We start from the raw sequence: 25,154 nt of genomic DNA, 5'->3' as shown, positions 1-25,154 counted from the left end.
ATATATATATATATATATATATCCTTTCATTCTGAATTTACTGAACATAACTAAATTGTAAACCATTTATTATGCTCCTTTTTCTGATTCAACGTTCAGATTTGACACCTTCCATAAAGGTGTAAACTATATTTAATTGTTTTTTTATTACAATTAATATATGTATCCTTTTTAAAAATAAATAAATGTCAATATTTTTCAGAACATTTTGAGTCCTCTTTTTTACATGTTTCAGATGAATCACGGGTCATCTATTAGGCAGTACTTAATGAACGGTTTGCTTGCTTGGCCAATAATGACATAAACGTAGCTGAAAATGTATGTATAACATTTACTGATCTGCAAGTGCATTCCTAACGAACCGCTTCCTTTAATAACCACAAACTAAGCACGACGTGCTGCTGCAGTCGGAGCATAAGAAAGAGAAAACGAGTTTAGCGCAGAGATGTGACTCACTGCAGGGTCTTGGGCGCGCGACACCGACGCCACGTGGCGACCCACAAATTTAGTACAATTTATACAAACAAAACCATTGAATTTATTGTTAATCTATTGTGGCAACATGGTTACAAGTTTGAATTATACATGCAATGCACCCTTTGGCTTGGGGTCTGACTTTGTTGAGTATCCTAGATATGATAACGATTAAAAGTGCCTATAAACGTGCCCCCGCTTCACGGCCCCTGACTGCATGACCCATTCTCACGGTACAGGAAAGGCGGCTTTAGGTTCGGTGCTCAGTAAGTCTAAGTGAAACACCTGTGTAAATTTCGTTCCGTAGTTTTGCATGGCGTGTGGTTTCTGTTGTTAAAATAAGTGGCGGATGTGCTGACCTATTGATGTCTGTGATGCTGCCATGACAGCTCAGGGAAGACGGGAGTGACACTTGGATCACTGACTAAAAGAGATAAAGGCAAGAAACTATAAATATCCTTATATTTCTGCACCGTGTTTTGCTTTCTGGACAATCACTTCACTACTTAATGGTCAGAATATAATTTTTTTAAACATAATTCTTTAATATATATATAGTGTTAATCTTTAACATTATTCTTGTGAATAATCTTCCTCCCATCGCTTCCAAAGGCGCATTTGAGAGCACATGTGAGTTTGGCTGCACTTCCTGCGCGATGTTGATGGACTGTGTTAATTACATAAGCGAAACGTAAATGATTCGCGGGAAAAGGTGAAAAATGGCGACTTGCACAGGCACAACTCAGGCGCTGCACTTCTTCTGACCCAGAAACTTTACTCTGCGAATGGAATATCGCACACGGCGAGTGGAGCATCGACATTTTGCACGCGTTTATCTCCAGGACTGGAGAAGAATCAAAAGCGGTAATCAAAAAAGAAAACGTTAAACTCCAGTAGCTAGCGAGCTAACTGTGACTCAATTCAGCCCGCGACCAAATTTAAACTGCTGAACTGTTGGTGCATGTGTTAAAGCAGTCGGGTTTAGCTCTGTTTTCTTAATTACCGACGATGCGAAAGGTCCTGGTTCTGCAGGTTCCCGTCTAACTGGACCCGAGATCCCGGGAACAACTGGGCTCGCGCTAAAAAGTTGGCCACGCGCTGTCCCGCTTTGGCAGCAGCGCAGGGGTTTGAACTGGCGTGTTAAACGCAGCAGCTCCCCTAGTCTCCAGATAAGGGTTAGTCTCAGGCACACGCAGAATAACTGCTGTCCTAACTTGAAAGAGGGAGGAAAACTTGTTATCTGACTAATGTGATAACTTGGAGCCACAGGTACGTACCTAACGTAAACGGTCTGCTGGAAACAGACAGTAACGTAATGTGCAACTTGATATTTTTATTGCTTTTGCAATAGTTTAGTCGCTAGCTAAGGTATTACAGAGAGAGTTCAACGAAGCTGCAATAGCCAACAAGCAAGACAGTAAACGGAACAGTTTGCATTTAGTCGCGTTTTATGAACTCCCAACATGCGCGCTGGTTGGAAAACGAGCATCACGTCGTGCAGGCTGTTGTAGCAGCTCACTGCCCTCCGTGGGTTCGCCCTTACGGAGGAGGGGCATCTCATCTCAAGAAGACAAGTCTGCTTTTTCCACTAGCTTAGCATGGCTGAACGTTTTGCGATAGATATTCATATTCCATGTCTTTGGAAATGTAAAAACATTTATGATTTTACGTAGTGCCGTATCTCTCCGGCATGTGTCGTCCAAAGGGTGTGTAAAAGATTGACCTCTGCTCGAAACCGTTATTTACTGTTCTTGGTATCACTCATGACTGTTGCATTTTGAGTCATGCAACAGTCCCTAATACTCACAGCGGTGGAGCTGACACTAGAGATACTTTCTCTCTGTTTGTACTTTACATGCAAACTCAGTCCAACTGCCAGAGTGGACCGTTTGTGGCGAAATATCCCAGAAAGTATCTTAATTCGCATATAGTGCTACAAAATAAATAGCCGGTTACAGTTCAATAAATCGAGTGATTAGACATTTAGACTTATGGTATTCATGACCAGAGTAACTCGTGGTACATCTGAGAAGATGGATGTAGACGCTTTTAAAATGCAGTGTAAAGAGTTTATGAAACAATCTGGAATGTGAAGTGGCTCTTCTGCATACAGTCCAGTTGCTGGTCTTGTGAGCTGGGATTATAACTTCAGTATCTGGCCCTCTGTCCTCAGGAAGTGTAGGTGGCAAGGATGTTGGAGGGGGCGTACCAGGTGAGCTACCTGTCTGTGGGACCGCAGAAGCTGGAAGACAAGCACTTACTGCCCAAACAGGACAAGAGTGTGGATGTGGAGAGCAAGCTGACCGTGGGGCAGTACGTCCTCTGCCGCTGGTCCGATGGCCTTTACTATCTGGGCAAGATCCAAAGAGTGAGTTGATATCACTGGGAAAGTTGGGGTACACACCCATGGGGGGGGGGGGGGGGGGGGGCTGATCTGAGATGCTTGTGAAGACCTGTGTTAGCATCAGGCATGTCAGATCAGGGGTTGAAGCTGGTTGATCAGATGCGTTATTCATGAACAGTGTCGTGTAGTCGCATGAGAAATCGTGCCCTCACACAGAACTGCACGTAACATCGCAAACAACAATATACACCGTACAACATGTGCGTTAGACAGCAATTCATTAGTTATTAATGAATCCCTAATTCACCGATGTGAATTGTTCGCGATGTGACACTTGTGACACTTTTCATCTCCGCCCTGCAGATGAGCTCTTCGAAGCAAAGCTGTTTTGTCACATTCGAAGACAACTCCAAGTTTTGGGTGCTTTGGAAAGACATTCAACACGGTAGGCAGCGTGTGCGGTTCAACTACCGCTCCTCACCCCTGGGCCCAACACAGCACTGAAAACACTTCAGCTGTACGGCTCAGTCACTAACTCAACGTCTCAGTCATCTCACTGCAGACGCAGACACACCAGTTCTAGTGCTACTGAACTGCAATCTGTATCCGTTAATGTAGCTCTGATGATCTGTGTGTGGGTGATTCTGTTGCTGTGCTTCATTTGTGTGTGTGTGTGTGTGTGTGTGTGTGTGTGTGTGATGGAACTCAGCTGGCGTCCCGGGAGAAGAACCCAAATGCTCCGTGTGTTCTGAGATGACCGTGGTGTCTGATAATAAAATCCTAATCTGCGGAAAGTGTGGAATAGGTAAGTGTTGAATAGGTAATGTGGAATAGGTAATGTGGAATAGGTAAGTGTTGAATAGGTAATGTGGAATAGGTAAGTGTTGAATAGGTAAGTGTTGAATAGGTAATGTGGAATAGGTAATGTGGAATAGGTAAGTGTTGAATAGGTAAGTGTGGAATAGGTAAGTGTGGAATAGGTAAGTGTTGAATAGGTAATGTGGAATAGGTAGTGTTGAATAGGTAGTGTTGAATAGGTAATGTGGAATAGGTAAGTGTTGAATAGGTAATGTGGAATAGGTAAGTGTGGAATAGGTAATGTGGAATAGGTAAGTGTTGAATAGGTAATGTGGAATAGGTAAGTGTTGAATAGGTAATGTGGAATAGGTAAGTGTTGAATAGGTAAGTGTGGAATAGGTAATGTGGAATAGGTAAGTGTGGAATAGGTAATGTGGAATAGGTAAGTGTTGAATAGGTAAGTGTTGAATATGTAATGTGGAATAGGTAATGTGGAATAGGTAAGTGTTGAATATGTAATGTGGAATATGTAATGTGCAATAGGTAATGTGGAATAGGTAAGTGTTGAATAGGTAATGTGGAATAGGTAATGTGGAATAGGTAAGTGTGCAATAGGTAATGTGGAATAGGTAAGTGTGGAATAGGTAATGTGGAATAGGTAAGTGTGCAATAGGTAAGTGTTGAATAGGTAAGTGTGGAATAGGTAATGTGGAATAGGTAATGTGGAATAGGTAAGTGTGGAATAGGTAATGTGGAATAGGTAAGTGTTGAATAGGTAATGTGGAATATGTAATGTGGAATAGGTAAGTGTTGAATAGGTAAGTGTGGAATAGGTAATGTGGAATAGGTAATGTGGAATAGGTAAGTGTGGAATAGGTAATGTGGAATAGGTAAGTGTTGAATAGGTAAGTGTTGAATATGTAATGTGGAATAGGTAATGTGGAATAGGTAAGTGTTGAATATGTAATGTGGAATATGTAATGTGGAATAGGTAATGTGGAATAGGTAAGTGTTGAATAGGTAATGTGGAATAGGTAATGTGGAATAGGTAAGTGTGCAATAGGTAATGTGGAATAGGTAAGTGTGGAATAGGTAATGTGGAATAGGTAAGTGTGCAATAGGTAAGTGTTGAATAGGTAAGTGTGGAATAGGTAATGTGGAATAGGTAATGTGGAATAGGTAAGTGTGGAATAGGTAATGTGGAATAGGTAAGTGTTGAATAGGTAATGTGGAATAGGTAATGTGGAATAGGTAAGTGTGCAATAGGTAATGTGGAATAGGTAAGTGTGGAATAGGTAATGTGGAATAGGTAAGTGTGCAATAGGTAAGTGTTGAATAGGTAATGTGGAATAGGTAATGTGGAATAGGTAAGTGTGGAATAGGTAAGTGTTGAATAGGTAATGTGGAATAGGTAAGTGTGCAATAGGTAATGTGGAATAGGTAAGTGTGGAATAGGTAATGTGGAATAGGTAAGTGTGCAATAGGTAAGTGTTGAATAGGTAATGTGGAATAGGTAATGTGGAATAGGTAAGTGTGCAATAGGTAAGTGTGCAATAGGTAAGTGTGGAATAGGTAATGTGGAATAGGTAAGTGTGGAATAGGTAATGTGGAATAGGTAAGTGTGCAATAGGTAAGTGTGGAATAGGTAATGTGGAATAGGTAAGTGTGGAATAGGTAATGTGGAATAGGTAAGTGTGCAATAGGTAAGTGTGGAATAGGTAATGTGGAATAGGTAAGTGTGGAATAGGTAATGTGGAATAGGTAAGTGTGCAATAGGTAAGTGTGGAATAGGTAATGTGGAATAGGTAATGTGGAATAGGTAAGATCCTTGGCCCCTTCACAGGGTGAAATGTCTTTGTTTTCCCACGTTCAAGGCTAAGCAGCGAACACACTCTGCTTCACAGCTGTGCCGGGCACACTAGACACCATCAAACTCTTTAATTCACTGGGTGCCTTTCTGTAATGACAGGGACATGAGGAAGAGCTCAGTAGCTACAGTTTCTTTTGCTCATGTGTTATGAGCTGCAAACTGGGATAGACCAGAGCTAATATCAGTGTGGGGAAGATCCCTCCAGTAAGCAGAGCACACATGAGTCGCTGCCATGCTTGTAATGACCACCAGGGGCGCACTGCTCACTAGCACCCTCTGTATTTGGAGGGATTAAATCAGCCTCCTGCTCTGCTCATAATTACAGCTCTGATTGCCGCTGAGATGAGCCACTTCTCAGACACCTGTCTCTCTCTCTGTGTGTGTGTGTGTGTGTGTGTGTGTGTGTGTGTGTGTGTGTGTGTGTGTGTGTGTGTGTACGGCTTCCATCAGGCTACCATCAGCTGTGCCATGTGCCACCTGTCGACGGCTCAGGTGACCTGTCTCCATGGTTCTGCCGTAGGTGCATTTTCGCCCTAGCCGTGAGAGTGAGTGCCCCCCCTCCACCCCTCACAGTCCCTGCGTCTCGTTTCCTTAGTGACCAGGATGGCACGGTGCGCCGCATACGTCTCCCAGAAGGTGGCGCTGTGCTGCTGAGCTTTCAGACACTTGACAGCATTTCTCCTTTTGTGTCATGGGCATCCTGACCAAGTGTTTTCCGGGCGTAAAAATAATGGTTCCGTGGTGGCCAGGGGCAGGCGGGACGTCGCGGTGTTGTGGAGACGGCTGGTGAAGTCTGGCCTCTCGTACGGCCGAGCCAGGCAGACGGAGCTCTGGGGCTCAGGCTCGCTGACGTGTGTTTTCTTGGTCTGGCAGAAAGGGGGCGCTCTGAAGAAGGGCCCGATCGCCAAGGCGCTGCAGGCCATGAAGCAGGTGCTGACCTACGACGGCGCCGAGCTGGAGTGGGACTCGCTGCACCGCACCAACCAGCAGCAGTGTTACTGTTACTGTGGGGGGCCTGGAGAGTGAGCGTCCTCCTGACTTCTCTGGCTTCACCCCTCTCTCTCTCTCTCTCTCTCTCTCTCTCTCTCTCTCTCGCCCTCTCTCTCTACCTCTCCCTCTCTCTCTCTCTCTCTCCCTCCCTCTCTCCCCCTCTCTTTCCCTCGCTTTCTCTCCATCTCTCTTTCTCTCTCTCTCCATCTCTCCATTCCTTTCTTCCGTTCTTGGTCCCTCACACCCCTTTTCTGTGTCGTTTCCTGTACCAGTCTATCTCCGTCTCATTTTCTCCCACTCTTTTCTGTTTATTCCCTCTCGTTCTCTCTTCCACTCTCTCGCTCTCTCATTTTAGTGTCCTCTGTTCTCCTTCAATCATAATACACTAGAGCGCAGGTTCCAGAAATACACCCCCCGCTGCCACTAACGGCCAGGCCATCGTTGGCTCCCCTCCCTCCGCGAGCTGACCGGGCGTGCCAGACTCCCCAGAGCAGGCTGACCCTGCGTTCCCGCACACAATAGCCCTCAACGCCCGGCCCCCCACCCCCACCCCGCACTTTATTTGCTCATTCTGCCATGTGCTTTGGATTGCTATTGCTTGATCTCTTGCAGCGCTTTAATTGGCGAGTTGGGTGGTTCTTTGTGCTGTCTATCTGATAAGGGCACGGTGCAGTGAGTCATCTTGTGATTCCATCTCTCTCAGATGGTACCTGAAAATGCTGCAGTGTTTCCGCTGTGAACAGTGGTTTCATGAAGCTTGCACGCAGTGCCTGCAGGAGTCCATGATGTTTGGTGACAGGTGAGCACTGACCCACATTACCTGCAGCTCCGTTATTTCACTGCATGGTGGCACACTGTGGAAGAAGATGGTTAGAGTTTCACCGTGCTCTCTGGAAACATGAATGTTGTCCCTAACACTTACAGTGTAGTCCCTAATCCTTATAGTAAACCGCAGGGAAGTAAGTTGTAATAGTGCTCTAAATAGTGCTCTAAAGTTAAGCACGCCATTTAACGCCTGGCTTGCGTTTTTGGAGGATGTCTGATAGAGAACACGGTTAAAAAAAGAGCTAATATAACAGTGGGCATATTGAAAAGATCTGTTAACAGCATCCAGTGGCTACTCGACTGTGACAACACGTTCAGCGTAGCAGTGCATTCAAAAGAAATGGAGTAGATTAGGAAGCTGGAAGAGGCCGTAATGGTTGTACTGAAGTGAGCGTGTCTGTTAACTCAGCACAGAGGACAGGCACTTCAATTCCACCCCCTTCATTAGCTGTCTGTTCCTCCTTTTATCTGGGCAGGTTTTACTTGTTCATTTGTGCAGTGTGCAATAAGGGAGTGGAGTACATCAAACGGCTGGCCCTGCGCTGGTAAGAGCACACACACACACACACACACACATCCCCGGGAGAATTAGGTGGTCAGAGATGTGACTGACGTGCATGATGGGCCACTGGAGATGTCTACAGAATCCGGCTCTTTTCAAAGAACCCAGGACGTCATGTTCCAGAAACGTCTGTCCGTGAAATCGCACCTTTCTGTGCCAGTGGTCAAACTTCAAATGTGCACTCAGATGTCGACGCTGTTGGGCCATGTGAGGGGCATTTACTGTTGGGCCATGTGAGGGGCATTTACTGTTGGGCCATGTGAGGGGCATTTACTGTTGGGCCATGTGAGGGGCATTTACTGTTGGGCCATGCAGACCAACCACACCAACCTGCCCACGTTAGCGCTCTGGTACCAGTGCAGTTAGGACCCCCACACTGCGGATCTGGACCCAAAAGTCTGGTTTTGGGTTTGTCGGTGTCCGCTCTGTTGGTAACAGGAATCTGATACCAGCGCCAACTTGGTGCAGAGTTTAATCTCATATCTTGTTAAAAATGGGCTTTTTTCATGTAGGGGATTTTAGATTAACAGGAATTCTTCATAAGTAAAACAGAAAGGAGAACTTCTGTTTAAATACGCAGTGATTACAAGAGAAAACCTGGCGAAGGTGAAGTATCCGCCTGCAATTCCTATCGACTGTGAAAAGGTTGTAGCGGGGTGTCGGTAGTTCCTGACTGACAGGAACCGATTAGTAGCGCACTGGTGTAGCGCACCAGAGCAGACGAGTGTCTTGCAGGTGTCTTGCAGGTGCTCCTCCAGACGGCCTGAACAGCACGTGTGTTAGTAATTCTAATCACGAATCGGTTCCATTCATTTTTACAGATTTTAAGACCTTAAAATGCAACTTTGGGTCATAGGGCCTATTTATTATTATTTGTCTGCCACACTTACATATTTAAGAACAAAACCCCTCATACATACAGTGACGTTTGCATGGCCTTAATGGTGTTTCTTTGGGCCCTTGAAGTTCAGAATCCCTGATTTGGGTTTTATGCTGCCAGGAAGGTCTCAGCGTGTAAATGCTCTTAATCTCTTGGTTGGAGTGGCATTCTGTTGTGGATTACGTGCAGGATATAACCGATTATGTAGATTTTGTGTGAGCTCCCCAGAAAATTACGACTCTGTAAACGTTGCGCGCTTACCCAGACTAGCTTTAAATGGCGTGTGGCTGCTAACACACGTGAGCGTGCTGCCCTACCAGACTTGATTTTAGTTGACTGTTATCTCTGATTGGCAGGGTGGATGTGGTCCATCTTGCCCTCTATAACCTGGGAGTGCAGAGCAAGAAGAAGTACTTTGAGCTGGAGGAGATCCTGAATTTCATCAGCAGCAACTGGGAACATTTTCAGCTGGGAAAGGTCATACAGCCTGAGAGCACTTACAGAACCAGAGCACAGGCCCCGCCCCAAACACGTCATACAGCCTGATAGCACTTACAGAACCAGAGCACAGGCCCCGCCCCAAACACGTCATACAGCCTGATAGCACTTACAGAACCAGAGCACAGGCCCCGCCCCAAACACGTCATACAGCCTGATAGCACTTACAGAACCAGAGCACAGGCCCCGCCCCAAACACGTCATACAGCCTGATAGCACTTACAGAACCAGAGCACAGGCCCCGCCCCAAACACGTCATACAGCCTGATAGCACTTACAGAACCAGAGCACAGGCCCCGCCCCAAACACATCATAATACAGCCTGATAGCACTTACAGAACCAGAGCACAGGCCCCGCCCCAAACACGTCATACAGCCTGATAGCACTTACAGAACCAGAGCACAGGCCCAGCCCCAAACACGTCATACAGCCTGATAGCACTTACAGAAACAGAGCCCAGCCCCCCCTCCAAACACGTCATAGCCTGATGGCACATACAGAACCAGAGCACAGGCCCCGCCCCAAACACGTCATAGCCTGATGGCACATACAGAACCAGAGCACAGGCCCCGCCCCCAAACACGTCATACAGCCTGATAGCACTTACAGAACCAGAGCCCAGCCCCCCCTCCAAACACGTCATAGCCTGATGGCACATACAGAACCAGAGCACAGGCCCCGCCCCAAACACGTCATACAGCCTGATAGCACTTACAGAACCAGAGCACAGGCCCCGCCCCCAAACACATCATACAGACTAATAGCACTTACAGAACCAGAGCACAGGCCCCGCCCCCAAACACGTCATACAGCCTGATGGCACTTACAGAACCAGAGCACAGGCCCCGCCCCCAAACACTTCATAGCCTGATAGCACTTACAGAACCAGAGAACAGGCCCCGCCCCCAAACACGTCATAGCCTGATAGCACTTACAGAACCAGAGAACAGGCCCCGCCCCCAAACACGTCATAGCCTGATAGCACTTGCCCCATTACCACATCTTTAAAAACATACAAATCCCCCCAGCTCAGACTTCTCTGCCGTTTATTGCCATATTGGTTTCGTGTGCAATATTACAGAATGCTGCTATTAGCACCACTCAACTGTTGGAGAGTCCCAGCAAATCTGACCCCAGTCTGGAGACACTCGTTTGTCTTCATCCTGGGATGGCTCAAGGTGTCCAGCTGTAAAGACTCTCCGCACTACAGGACTGTGGACTCTCTCACCTGATTTCTTTCATTTCTACCTCAACAGCTTGCCAACACCCCTTCATCGGAGAGAGGTCAGCTCATCCTCGATGCCCTTAACAACTACAAAAGCAAGTAAGACACATTTCCTCCTCTTGTTCCCGCGGTGATCGCCTGCTTAAACCGTATTAGTGTCTCTGGGAAGTTAATACGGGTCTAAAGGACAAAAGGACAGCTTTTAAAGTCTTGGGTAACTTAACCAGTTCCATCAAGAAAAATGGCAAAACACGGGAGAGATTTTTAATTTTATTCTTTAGGTTTTTATGTGGAAAGGAGATTAAAAAGAGGAAATGCATCTTTCGGCTACGGACGCGAGTTCCCCCGAATCCCCCGTCAAAACTGTTCCCGGAGAAGACCCCAAAAAACGAGGGTCATCGGAGCTGTAAGAGAGGGGGTGGACGAAATGGGTGAGAATGCCCTGCACTGCACTACAGGTTTACAGACTTTACAGAGTTCACTGCATCACTGAGCCACAGGTTTACAGTCCACACTGCATCACTGGGCTCAGGGTGTACATAGTAGGGGTGACCTGCAATAGTCACTGATTCGACTATAGTCGACTATACCCCCTAGTCGACTATGAATGTCATAGTCGAATGTACCATTCTAACTGCATGGGGGTGCCCAAGGACGCTGCTAAGCATTAGTTGTTACATTAAATGTCTACTAGATTTTTTTCGGCGTGAGAAATCGGATTTGTGGCGTGAGAGCGTGTGAAGACGGTCAAATTCGTGTGTCTCACGCTCAATGCATGAGGGTTGGCAACCCTGGGTTCTGTATCTGAACTCAGGTAAGAGAGCCTCTCTCTGTCACCATCATAATATCCAGTTCTATCTCAGCATGGATTGTGATTTTGAAGACATCTACGTCGAGAAAAAAATATATTGACAAAAGTGGAGCGAGTTTTCAGCTATGGGGACATCATTCTACGGCCTCATCGTGCACAAATGACATACAGACTTTTGGCCAGTTTGGTCTTTTGCAAATGCAATGCCGAATAGTTTACTGAAATGTCTAAAGTTGCAGATTCCTGTTAATTGTTCAGTTCTTGTATTTGTTTGTCTTGTGTCACTCACACATGGACACACATGTTCTCTAAGAAACCAGATAAGAGAAGAGAGGGGAAATGCCGTTATAGTTCTTTGTATTGTACTGTGAAAATATCAGCGCTTTTTATTTGAACATGGAGTTCTATTTATGACTTTTTCACAGAATATTTATTTCTGGAAAAATGTAGTTTAAAGTATGAATATTTTTGCAGCTAAGTTTAAAAAATTGAACTGTGCAATAAAGAGGTGTAATTAAAATTTTTTTTTTATACTTCGTGTTTTCAGTTGCACATATTTAATCAAGATTTGAGGAGAATACAGATTTTAAAAAGAACACATGTCTATTATTTACATTTAAAATATACCTGCAACATTGGTAAAAAAAAAAAAAAAAGACTCGAAAGGACTTGAAATTCCAAGTTTCAGACTTGGGACTTGACTTGACGGTTGCCGGTCTTGACTCGAGACTTGACTTGAGTTGACTGTCTTTGCTTGAGACTTGACTCGGGACTTGAGGATAAAGACTTGGGCTTACTTGAGACTTGCAAAACACTGACTTGGTCCCACCTCTGGTACATAGACCCTACATCACTGGGCTCTGGGTGTACATAGACCCTACATCATTGGGCTCTGGGTGTACATAGACCCTACATCACTGGGCTCAGGGTGTACATAGACCCTACATCACTGGGCTCTGGGTGTACATAGACCCTACATCACTGGGCTCTTTGTGTACATAGACCCTACATCACTGGGCTCAGGGTGTACATAGACCCTACATCACTGGGCTCTGGGTGTACATAGACCCTACATGACTGGGCTCTTTGTGTACATAGACCCTACATCACTGGGCTCTTTGTGTACATAGACCCTACATCACTGGGCTCTGGGTGTACATAGACCCTACATCACTGGGCTCTGGATGTACATAGACCCTACATCACTGGGCTCAGGGTGTACATAGACCCTACATCACTGGGCTCTGGGTGTACATAGACCCTACATCACTGGGCTCAGGGTGTACATAGACCCTACATCACTGGGCTCTTTGTGTACATAGACCCTACATCACTGGGCTCTGGGTGTACATAGACCCTACATCACTGGGCTCTGGATGTACATAGACCCTACATCACTGGGCTCTGGGTGTACATAGACCCTACATCACTGGGCTCTGGGTGTACATAGACACTACATCACTGGGCTCTGGATGTACATAGACCCTACATCACTGGGATCAGGGTGTACATAGACCCTACATCACTGGGTTTGCAGAGCACATTGTGTGACCGGGCTACAGCCTGGCAGAATGCTCATTGGCACGTGAGTTTGCTTTAAGAAGTGCATGTGATTCAGCCAAGGCATTAATTCATACTGTGTTACTTCACCGTTGTGTACTTTCTAGCAGAGTTTTCTTCCAAGGATAAAAATTGCTTCTTTGTTGTCTGTTTAGTATCTGCTGGTGGGGGAGGCAAGACTCCCTTTAAAGACAGAGCTGTCGTACATCGTCATTTCTGAGAGTCAGGTGTAGTCGAAGCCTGAGCACTCTAGAGCAGAGGACTGCTGGGTACAGCTCATTAAATGAAGCTACATCTACAAAGAACGAGAGAGAAAAACACCCTATATGTACCTCCAAACGCCGCTATGTACCGCCCCACTCCTGTTACCCACAGATAACCTTGCCTCCAAAAATAACCCCTCACTGAAGTTGAAAATGCGACCCTTTAACTATGATAAACATGCATGGGTGCGTGTTGCTACTCCCCCCAGAGATCTGTAGAGAGTGAGAGTGATGGGGGTGATGTTTACCCAACTGCCTCGCGGAGACAGCGCCGCACACGCGTTCCACACACGCGATCCGCACGCCGGGCCGCACGCTCCGCACTGATGTTCCGTCTCTATCGGGAAAGATTTTAAACTTGCTTCACTTGTTAGCGATACTTTGAAGTGTTGATTGGGATTAAACTGCTGTGAGGGGAGGTGGTTGTGTCGGATACCCCTGACAGCAGTACTCCGATCTCCACCAACACCCAACGGTTCATCTCTCCACAAACAAAAACTTTGCTGTGGAAAAAAAACCATCTGTTGTTATGAATATGATTTAAATTCTGACACCTTTCTTGATTTGACTCAGTATGCTAGCCTGCATGCCGTAACACCAAGATAACTGCCTGGTTTGTAATTCCACTGTTGCTCTCTTTCTGGTACATGATTATGTATTTTTTTGGGGTAATTCCAGATACGGTAGTAATACAGAGAGATAGTACTTTAACTCAAGGTGTGGTCAGGGTTTATTTAGCCAATAGTGTTTCATAAGAGAGCACTAGAATCTGACAGCAGTAATTACTAGCTACTGTATTTATCTGTCATCGTGTTGACCGTCGGCGATGAAGTGAAACCGTTTGTTTCGTTGCGTGTGTGTGGCAGCTGCGGTCCTGTGGAGAAGAGGAGGAAGAAGAGGTCTAAGTGGGTTCTGGAGGACGCTATTCCCAACGTAAGCTCACAGGCAGCCTGCTGCTTGTCCCAAACCTGTCTAACCTTCTGGAAGTCTGGGCACAAACTGGCCTGCGCCTTTCCATCTGGACTGAACTGCCAAAGCGGAAATCGGATGCACTGACCCCATCTACTCCCTGGTTCTTCTGACACTCCAGAAATCTGTCTCATTCTCTCCTCCCCCCTTTTCTGTTGTTCCCACTCCTCTCCTCCCATCCCCTCTCCTCTCCTCTCAATTTATCTGAGAGTTTTGTCTTTATAAACATCACTCATGTATAGTTTGCTTCTCCACAAGCTGCCCCCTCACACCCGCTCACACGCTAGTGATCCTCCACACCAGCTTGGTCCTATTTTCTGCTCTCATGATCTCCACACAGACCTTGCGTTCTCTCTCTCTTTCTCTCTTTCTCTGCCTATTCTTAAAAGGATTACATTGTGTTTATGAAGCATTTACCTGATGCATCCCTCACAGAGGTCTGATCCACAAGTTTTCGCATTATCAGCCCCCTCCCCCCTGACGCCCCCCCCCCAGCACGTAGCTGCAAGTGGTCTGAAAGCAAATGCTTCACTGAACACACTGAACACATTGGACTTGCAGTAACAGCCATTGTGGTAATAGCAGTGAGACCCATAACCCATTGTAAGCAAGAGCAGAGGTAATTACACCTGAGCGTCAGCGACTCACAGCGGCTAATGGATGTCGTGTTGTCGTTTGAACGCTTTTTCTCTTAACCTTCCCTGCAGAACGAGTTGACGTCCAGCTGGAGCTCCAACCACCACATGGCTAACATCTTTGACTTCACGCTCGACGAGCTGCAGAGTTTGAAGAGGTGAGGGGGAGGAATCAGAACGTCTCGCACGGGTCACCGCACACACCTGGGAGGAACATGTGCAGCACAATTATCAATCTTAAACACACAATTACCCAACACAAAACCCACACCATTAACCATTACAAACCCACACCATTAACCACCACAAAACCCACACCATTAACCATTACAAATCCACACCATTAACCAGCACAAAACCCACACCATTAACCACCATTAACCCTTACAAACCCACACGATTAACCATTACAAACCCAGAACAATTACCCAAGACAAAACCCACACCATTAACCATTACAAACCCACACCATTAACCAGCACAAAAACTCACACCATTAACCAGCACAAAACCCACACCATTAACCCTTACAAACCCACACCATTAATCAGCACAAAACCCACACCATTAACCATTACAAACCCAGAACAATTACCCAACACAAAACCCACACCATTAACCATTACAAACCCAGAACAATTAACCAGCAAGAACTCCATTAGATTACCTATTACAAAACCCACACCATTAACCATTACAAACCCACACCATTAACCAGCACAAAACCCACACGAGTAACCAGCACAAAACCCACACGATTAACCAGCACAAAACCCACACGATTAACCATTACAAACCCACACCATTAACCAGCACAAAACCCACACCATTAACCAGCACAAAACCCACACGATTAACCATTACAAAGCCACACAAATAACCATTACACACCCAGATGATTAACCAGCACAAAACCCACACCATTAACCCTTACAAACCCACACGATTAACCATAACAAACCCACACGATTAACCAGCACAAAACCCACACAATTAACCATTAAAACCAGAAACAATTAACCATTATAAACCTAGCACAGTTAACCATTATAAATTAATGGCAAATTAACCCAGAAATTAAAAAGCATAAACACAGCACAGTAAACATAAACATTGCACAGTTAACCAGCATAGCAGTTAACTACCACCACAGTTAACTAGCGCAGTCCCAGTACAGATAACCAACATGATCCCAGAACAGATAATCAGCAAATTCCAATTACAATTAATTAACACAGCTCAGTTGACCAGTATGAAGTTAGCAGCCCATTCTGCACAAACATGATGAATACACAATGTCCACCGGATTCACTTTTATTTTGGCCACAGCTGTGTGAAATGAAGGTGAATGTTTTATGTGTTTAGAATTGTCCTTTCAGTTCTGAAAACTTCAGTGAATGGGGTCATGGCCACCCTCGGAACAGCACCTGCCCCACAAAAACGTGTGCGTGCATATGTGTGTGTGGGTGTGTGTATGTGTGCGTGTGTGTGTTTAGGTGACTAAATGCTGTGTACTGCAGTAGGTATACACACAGATTTATTACAGATTTGCTATCCGGAATGCTAATTGACCCAGAAATGCTAAGAATGGGAAGACTGCCTCTCTTGGCACTTTCTAATCATGAAAATAATAATTAATAATTACATGGCTGCAGTCTCGCACGTCCGCCTGTCTCTCCGTCAGCGTGTGGTGTGCTTAACCTTTCACCATCGCCTTTTGAATTGAATTAAACGTCCATTTATTGGCTTACGAACAATCACTTTCGTTTGCATGTTTCCCTTTAGAAAAGGTTCTCAGCCTCCTGATCCCCTCCTATGACAGAGTATAATTTTTATTAAGGTGGCGGTGAAGTGATTTAATTACACTTCTCGGTAAAGGTTATCGTCTCCCGAGCAGGCGGGTATAATAAGCAGCCGGTAAACACCGCTGGGACAATTGGTTCACAGTGGAGCCTTCACATCCAAGAAATGGAATCTGGGAGTGTTAGTTGAGAACAAGAAAGGCACTCAAAGTAGACTTGGGCCAATCAAAAACTGCCTTGTTGTGTGGAGTCCTGAATCTGTGATGTGCGGAAAGTGAAAAGCTTTCAATCCCAAAAAGTTCTGTGAAACAACCGAAACGAGTGGCCATGGGGTGTTATAATGGGCCATGAGGTGTTATAATGGGCCATGAGGCGTTATAACGAGCCATGAGGTGTTATAACGGGCCATGTTGTACTGTTGTGAGGATGGGTGGGGTGAGGATGGGGATGGGTGGTGTTCTTTGGGTATTGTTGATTTGTCTTTGTTTATATGCAGACTAGATTGGGCCAGTATGAGTGGTGTTTTATAGAAATGTATGATTCTGATATAAGTACCAAACTAACAGTCAAACTTTTTTTGCCACTCTATATTTTTCCTTCTGTCTTTCCTTCTTTCCTGTTTCTATTTTTGTCTGTCTGCCATGTAGCAGCAGCTCGGGGCGGACGCTGAGTCTGGATCAGGACTCCACAGACGCCACCAGCACTTCAGGCTCGGCTACCACCAGCGTTTCATATGACTTCAGGTACACACACACACACGGCCTCTCACACTTCCATACACATACACCCAGCCTCTTACACAAACATGGCCTCTTTCACGCACACACACACCCTCATGGATACAGCTCTCTCTCTCTCTCACACACACACACACACACACACACACACACACACACACACACACACACACACACAACCTTTCTCACACACAAGGCCTGTTTCTGCATCAATACAGTTCTTCTCACAAACAGTCCTTCAGTCATACAGGTACATCACGGTGCTTTTATCTCTGTATAACCTCGCTGGTTAATGGCTGATGAATGGCCTAATACACATGTCCGTTTTCACTGCACTGATAATAATAACACATTATTAATATTAAGAATTTGTTCCAGTTTCCTCCATAACTCCCTCAAAGCTCACACAAAAACTTCATATTTTAGTATCTAAATTTTAATTTGCTAATTGTGACGTGGGAAGTCAACCTAACCTATGGTTCTCTGGGAGAATGCAAGAGGCTTCATCCATGACCGTCCGTCCAGTCTGTCCACGCTTGGCCCAGTGAACCGTCTGCTGATGTGAGTGAGACAGTGACAACACGTCCACATTCCCGGTCCACATTCTGGTGGCAGAATCTCTCCGACTTTCTTGTATTGGTGTGATGGGTTGGTGGGATGAGTGTGGTATCACTTCAGCGGGGAGCTTCTCTCCGGTCATTGAGCCACCGTGGCAGTCCAGTGAATCACCGTCAGTGTTCAAGGTACCCTGACCACAAGACCAAAAAGTTCAGAAGATAATTATTTATTTTATTTTTTGGGGGGGGGGTGCTTCTGACTTGAGTCATACATTTTGTATTTTTATTTTTTGTTTTTTTTTTCTTGCGATACGTCTGCCTGTCAGTGCGTCTGAGTCATCGCTGCTGACTGAAACGTGTGTTTAGGGCGTCGTTCAGCTTTGACTCAGACTCTTCAGCTTGTGTCTTGCTGGTCTCAGACCAGCTCCTGTCTGCTCCACCTGCCCCTCAGCCCAGTGGTCAAGCAGCAGGTGGGGTGGAGGGTGTTGACTGTGACTAGACTGAGACTGGTGGGGTGGAGGGTGTTAGCTGTGACTAGACTGAGACTGGTGGGGTGGAGGGTGTTAGCTGTGACTAGACTGAGACTGGTGGGGTGGAGGGTGTTAGCTGTGTCTGGACTGAGACTGGTGGGGTGGAGGGTGTTAGCTGTGACTAGACTGAGACTGGTGGGGTGGAGGGTGTTGACTGTGACTAGACTGAGACTGGTGGGGTGGAGGGTGTTGACTGTGACTAGACTGAGACTGGTGGGGTGGAGGGTGTTGACTGTGACTAGACTGAGACTGGTGGGGTGGAGGGTGTTAGCTGTGTCTGGACTGAGACTGGTGGGGTGGAGGGTGTTAGCTGTGACTAGACTGAGACTGGTGGGGTGGAGGGTGTTGACTGTGACTAGACTGAGACTGGTGGGGTGGAGGGTGTTAGCTGTGGCTAGACTGAGACTGGTGGGGTGGAGGGTGTTAGCTGTGACTAGACTGAGACTGGTGGGGTGGAGGGTGTTAGCTGTGACTAGACTGAGACTGGTGGGGTGGAGGGTGTTGACTGTGACTAGACTGAGACTGGTGGGGTGGAGGGTGTTAGCTGTGACTAGACTGAGACTGGTGGGGTGGAGGGTGTTAGCTGTGGCTAGACTGAGACTGGTGGGGTGGAGGGTGTTAGCTGTGACTAGACTGAGACTAGTGGGGTGGAGGGTGGATTATCTCAAGGGCATCTGTGTATATCCTGCATATGGGATGCTGCCTGGTCTGGTACATCCCAGCCTCATATCGATCATGTATTTAGAGCTTCTGCATGATTAGTGCATCTGTGCTGTTTCTTAATCCAGCCTTTTCCTTGGTAGGATTTCTCCAAATCTGCCACTACCATTATTTACACGCTGTAGGTAGTTCTTGGCCCTTCTCATCCCCATCCTCCTTGGGTTTCTGCTGTCTGAGGTACTCACTTCACCCCTTCCTGGATGCTTCACCTTGGATGGTAGCTCTGATGCTCACTAGCCCTCGTGTCCCCCTTAGTGCACAGTGTTCCTGCTTAGTGTGCAGTCTCAGTGCTGGATTTGGGATGAAACCCTCAGTGTGCGTCGTGACTCGTGAGGAGTTTCCTTGTCGTGTCATCAGTGGCTGCTATCTCCTCCTTTGGCCAGCGTCTCACGCCAGCGGTGTGTCTGGTATCTTTTTTGGTATATTTATACTCTTTATTTATTTCTCTGTATTTCCTGACACTATTCTCTGCTGCTGTAACAATGCAAATTTCCCCGCTGAGGGATTAATAAAGGATTATCTTATCTTATCTTATCTTATTGCGGAGGTGTTGATGGTTCAGACCTTGGTCTTCCAGTTCAGCTTACTTCTCAGGACTCTCTGGATTTGGCTGTAGCTGCTTGTCTTGTGGTCTCTTTGTGGTCCCCATTTGCCTGTGGGATTCCAGGGGACTTGTAGCTCCCCTCAGCTGGTTTGTGTGGACACTCTTGGTGATGATCTCAGGGCTTCAGGCCAGCGCAGGCCACCAGCAGCAGAAACACAGCATGGCCTTGGTGAATGCCGCGCTTGATGATGTCTGCTGTGGTCTCAAGTTGACTTTGGGTTGAGTTCCTGATAACATGGCGCAATAATGTGTTAATATTAATGTGTGTGTGTACGTGTGTTTGTGTTTTATTTCCAGTCAGAGCTATACAATCTGCTTTTCCAGGACATTCTTGACATTTGGTGTGGGATTTCATCTCCTCTTTCCAGTGTGGTGATTTATCCTGGGCATCTAATCCCTGAACCTCCACAGTCATGTGGTCCATAATTGGTTCCGTTTTCTCCTTCCTCCTCATTTCCTAATGCAGCGTCGCTGTGATCAATTCAGCCTGCTGTGAGACACTAGTCGTGTGTGTGTGTGTGTGTGTGTGTGTGTGTGTGTGTGTGTGTGTGTGTGTGTGTGTGTGTGTGTGTGTGTGTGTGTGTGCGTGTACGTGTACGTGTACGAATGGTCAGTTGTTTTTGGATTATACCTGTAATGAGTGTAAGCAGACAGCATGGAAACATGTACTAACCCCCACCGCACGCAAACACACACGCTCCACCCACTACACACCCCGGCCACCGCATGCCCCGCCCCCCTCTGCTGAACAGCTCAGGCTAAGGTTCCATGCACATGTGGAAAGTCCCACAAACATTTAATAAAGAAGAAAATAAAAAACAGGAAGTCCATCTGAATCAGGGTGACCTTTAAATAACAGGGGGAAAAAACCCCAGAGCCAAGACAACCTAGAGACAAAACATTTCGGTGAACTACAGCTACATCTAGTGGCAGGAAATGGTAGTACAACAGTGATAAGGATGATAGGAAAATGTCATGTCCTGTCATTGCAGCACCTGATTAAGATGTTTATAATTCACCCCTGACCTGCTGCTCCTCCAACCTTGCAGGAAGAACATCGGCAGCCGGAAGAGGAAGCTCCCGTCGTCCAATTACAGCGCGCTGGCCAGCAAGCGGGAGGCGACGGAGAGTGAAGTGGGCGTGGCCGGCGTGGTGGGCATGGCCGGCGAGGAAGCCACGGGTAGGGTGGGCAGTGCCATCGACAGCCACACGTTGGAGAGCCTCAGCGAGGATGACTCCTCCCTCTCGCACCTTAAATCATCCATCAGCAGCTACTTTGGGGCGGCCGGACGGCTCACCTGCGGCGAGAAGTACCAGGTGTTGGCCCGCCGGGTCACACCAGAGGGCAAGGTGCAGTATTTGGTGGAGTGGGAGGGCACCACGCCGTACTGAGGGGTGTAGCAGAGGAGGGTGGAGGAAGAGGCTCCAGGTCTCCAGACGGGCGTTCTCCCTTCCCAGTCCTGGTTCACCCCACCGGACTCACAAATCTCGGATCCGGCTGCTTGGGTGTAGCAGGTAGGCCGGAACGGTCGTGCTGACGTAGACCCAAGTTTCCTCACATTAAGATGGTCTTTGGATAGCAGAGCGATGTGAGACATGAGTTGGTCGGAAATGCTTTTGTGAATGTCTAGTGTGAGATTTCAGGAGTGGGAGCGAGACGCTGGTTTAGAGTGTCACTGCACACAGAGTGTCTCTTCCTTTTATTACTTTTTCTTAAGTCACACCTCTAAGGTCCAGAGTTTCTGAGTTCTGGTTTTCCTACGTGACCTTAGAGTTCTATGGGAGAACACTTAGAGTCCACGTTTACCCTATACTGGGTACTGAAGTGTTTTTAATTCACTGTCACTGTGTCTTGTTGACAGGACACTGAACAGCACAGAATTAAGTTCTCTGGTTTAACGTTCCAGGTTGTCCTTTTTTTAAATGTATTTTCACATCTTTTCTTTTTAGTTTCACATCTTTTCTTTTTAGACTAGTTTCAGGTGTTTCAGTTGTAGGTCTGTTTAAGGTGAATATGATGTAAAATACTGTGTACTTTTTTGGTAAAGGTTTTATTGAGGAAGCATCAGTACAGATGAATGTTCAGCCTACACAGCCTAAATGGTGCTTCAACCTGCAGGACGTTGTATGTTCTCATGTATAGCGTGAAGGTATACAGCCTGCAGTATAACCACCCCACCACTCCAAACGGCTACACAAACCCTGTTAAAGTACCGGAAGCTAATCTACAATATTTTATTTTTAAAACAAGAGGAAATATATATGTTATATATAATGCAATTATACCTATTTGAAAAAATACCAGCCCTTAAGTTCAATATATTTGACCATGTAAGGACCTGCAATGTGGGTAACTGAATGATACAGATCTTTTAAGCCTACATTATAAAAAGCAATTTGCGGAATGTGTGTTGTGTTAAAAACCCATGTGCTCCCCTCTAACAATCTGCACAGGTGTGTTTTGTACAAGATTGTACTTTTGCCCCGCCCGAGATTTCCCCTTCTGCCCTGTGTCAGAACAGAACCTGTGGGTGTGCCAGGGGTTTTTAAAATGGTTTTAGTCTGCACTTTTCCCCCTTGCAGTTATAGTTTGTGTTTCTAGCTAAGTACATAACCAAAGCAGAGCAAAATATATTGCAAGGGTTTGTACGCCAGTCTCTCAGCTGAACGCACTCCACCCTGGCTGGGCAGGTACGAGACAGGAGGGTGGGGTGGGCAGAGCTGCCACTGACATACATCTACAGCAGCTCCCCGGTCCTGAGGGGCTCCGGCTCTGTACCTGAACCCCCCTAATGCAGCTGCAGTGAACCGGGCCTTTCAAAACAGACAAAACCCAGAACGGAGCGGAGCTGCTTCCCTTCAGGGCCACAGTCTTCCGTCTGTGTGCTGGAAGACAGAGTGGATTAGTGAACATGTCCATTCACGAAACGTGCCCTCGCAAACACGTCCAGGCACTTTTCTCGTGTGCTTGTGGCGTTTCTCTAAACGTTCTGCAACATTGTCATTTCCAAAGATTATTTGTTTCACGATTTGTTCAGCTGCGTACTTGAGATCTAACTGGGTTAATTGAGTCACTTGTCTGCCCAAGTTTCAGTTGACTGGAAAATTTTATTTCGTTTGAAGCTTAATCTCTGGAGTGTCATAGACTTGTGCGTTTATTGGACATTATTAGTTTTTACAGTGTTAAAAAGAAAAAATATATACTTTATTATTTACATGTATATAATTGGAGAAACGTTTAGCCCCCATTATTGTATTGCACTATTAACATGTTTTCTCAGCTATGCAAGCTATTATTAGTTAATTAATTTGTCATATATTTTATAATTGATTGAAATAGGTTTTATACAAAGCACTTATTTTGTGCATCTTATTAGTTTTATTGAAATACTTCCCTGGCTGCAAACATTTATGCATTAAAGTCTGTATATTCAGAACAACATGCAAAATCATAAATCTGAGTGAAAGCGAAATACAAATCAGAACTGAAAATAGTAACATTGTAGTTGAAGGGGCCAAGCCAGCACCTGTGTAACTACGTAAACATCCACCAGCACACGTGTAACTACGTAAACATCCACCAGCACCTGTGTAACTACGTAAACATCTACCAGCACACGTGTAACTACGTAAACATCCACCAGCACCTGTGTAACTACGTAAACATCCACCAGCACACGTGTAACTACGTAAACATCCACCAGCACACGTGCAACTACGTAAACATCCACCAGCACACGTGTAACTACGTAAACATCTACCAGCAGCTCCTGAAGCTTTGCACAGGTGCCTTTCCTGCAGTCGTCTTGGGTCAGTAGATCAACTGGCTTACGTTGCATTGCCAAGGCAGCTTCCTGCCTCCCCGTTGGAACAGAACTGTGACCATAATTGAACCCTCAGCACTGCAAGCTGAGAATTTGGAATATGAGCTACGCCCTCTACAATCTGATGGTGCTTCAAGCAAATACGCCCAGAGGTCTGCGTAGTGTTCCTGTGAATGCACCTGCCACAGTGTTGTGATGTAACATGCTTAGAGCTGTACATAAGGACCTTTTAGTTTAGTTTTTTACCCCCAATATTCATCATATATTTGTTAGACATGTGTTAACATAGGTTTTGCTATATATAATTATCCGTGTCATTCACAAAACATTCAATTCAGTGTTTTGAACAATAAAAAGCATTTTGTCAGAATTTTAAAAGGATTCTTTTCTTCTTCTTCCGCCTAGTGTGTAACTGTGATGTGCATGCATGAAACATAAAAGCTCTTTTCTCTTCTAATGTAAACAGTTTGAACATGATGAATGTTCCTCACCACCAGCATTTTTTGTAATAATGTAGCGAGTCACTAGAGGGCGGTAGAGTCACACGATCGTGTGTCGGTACTGACTAAAGCTGGCGTCAATATGAACGTGCAATTTCTTTTTGTGGCCAGTTTCCCATACGCAGTTAAACCTAGATTAAAAATAACGATCTATGATAGTTGCTAATGCAATTTAGTGCAAAATAAGTCTTAACGTAGGAGCTAGAAACAGGGCCTTTAGCATGAGCGTCTGTCAGGGTTCTTAACCTGTCGAAGTTTCTGTCATAGGGAGCTCAAATTTGAATGCTATCAAATTGCTTGTCTGTTTACAGTTTGTGTTTCAAACAATGAATGACTGATCGTAAGAAAATAAATATAAATTAATGAACGACTAATCCAACTAAACCTCAATTCCTCTCATAACAGACGAACAGGCCGTGTTCTCCCAACTAATCCGGTAATCTAATGAAGGTGTTCGATGACAACTGGCATGCCTGCTTTCCTGAGTGACCCAACCTGCATTACCGCCATGTCCTTACAGCAGGTCTGCTTAGTTTAGTTTGCACTGTATCTAAACCAAGGAGCTGTTCCTCATCTATAGGCACGCACTGATTATGCGAAGCACGGTATCTTCTTGCACAGTGTCAGCCAGTTCCAGGTGGGACAGGTGAACACCGCCCCCTCTGCGCCCTCACGGGTGGGACAGGTGAACACCGCCCCCCTCTGCGCCCTCGCGGGACTGGATGAGGCTCAGATTGGTAAGTGCACCCTGGCCCTTCAGGAAGGGAGCGGCTATTTTAAAGTCGCTTGTTCGTGTGAACTGGAGCTGTGCAGGAGTTGACTCCAAGTTTTACAAGCCTGACGTATCCACTCTAACTGTGGTCGTTTCCGACAGCGGGATGTTTCTGCTCGTAGGCTCGGTGGTGGTCATACTGGTGTATTTTGGCTTTGGCCTACTTGAAACACGATATTTATAATGCTTTGGCTCTGCGGCAGTTTTTTAAGTCAGATATTCTGTCTGGTTAGTTATGCTGCTTAAAAACTATTTGACACAGCTAAAGTTATTTGAGTCCTTAATTTTAATAACTTTATGCGTAGTGGCGACGTTCAGTTATTGGGGACTTTTTTGGCACTTTGTATTATTTATTCAACGACGTTTAAGATGCTCGTTCGGTGCATGTTTGTGCATTCTCACC

At 45.8% G+C, this 25,154-nt stretch overlaps 1 protein-coding gene across 3 annotated transcripts; it reads left to right on the top strand.

Moving 5' to 3' along the window:
* The first annotated feature begins 699 nt into the window (after positions 1-699).
* Positions 700-23,844, top strand: phf19 (PHD finger protein 19). Of its 3 annotated transcripts, XM_077004124.1 has the most exons (16): positions 700-740; positions 864-913; positions 2,648-2,842; positions 3,182-3,263; positions 3,528-3,623; positions 5,937-6,031; positions 6,360-6,508; positions 7,180-7,275; positions 7,778-7,846; positions 9,100-9,220; positions 10,499-10,566; positions 10,749-10,898; positions 13,968-14,034; positions 14,778-14,863; positions 17,155-17,250; positions 20,705-23,844. In XM_077004124.1, exons 3-16 carry the CDS (start codon positions 2,666-2,668, stop codon positions 21,045-21,047), a joined length of 1,695 nt encoding a protein of 564 aa, XP_076860239.1. In that variant the 5' UTR covers positions 700-740; positions 864-913; positions 2,648-2,665; the 3' UTR covers positions 21,048-23,844. The 3 variants fall into 3 exon arrangements, with proteins under 3 accessions (XP_076860239.1, XP_076860237.1, XP_076860238.1); XM_077004122.1 differs by lacking the exons at positions 700-740; positions 864-913 and adding an exon at positions 1,174-1,338; XM_077004123.1 differs by lacking the exons at positions 700-740; positions 864-913 and adding an exon at positions 1,598-1,743.
* Positions 23,845-25,154: the final 1,310 nt, after the last annotated feature.

Source organism: Brachyhypopomus gauderio, chromosome 4, assembly GCF_052324685.1.
Source record: "Brachyhypopomus gauderio isolate BG-103 chromosome 4, BGAUD_0.2, whole genome shotgun sequence".
Classification (NCBI taxonomy): Eukaryota; Metazoa; Chordata; class Actinopteri; order Gymnotiformes; family Hypopomidae; genus Brachyhypopomus; species Brachyhypopomus gauderio.
Note: the sequence above shows the minus strand (reverse complement) of the source record. Positions and strands in the feature narration are given on the sequence as shown.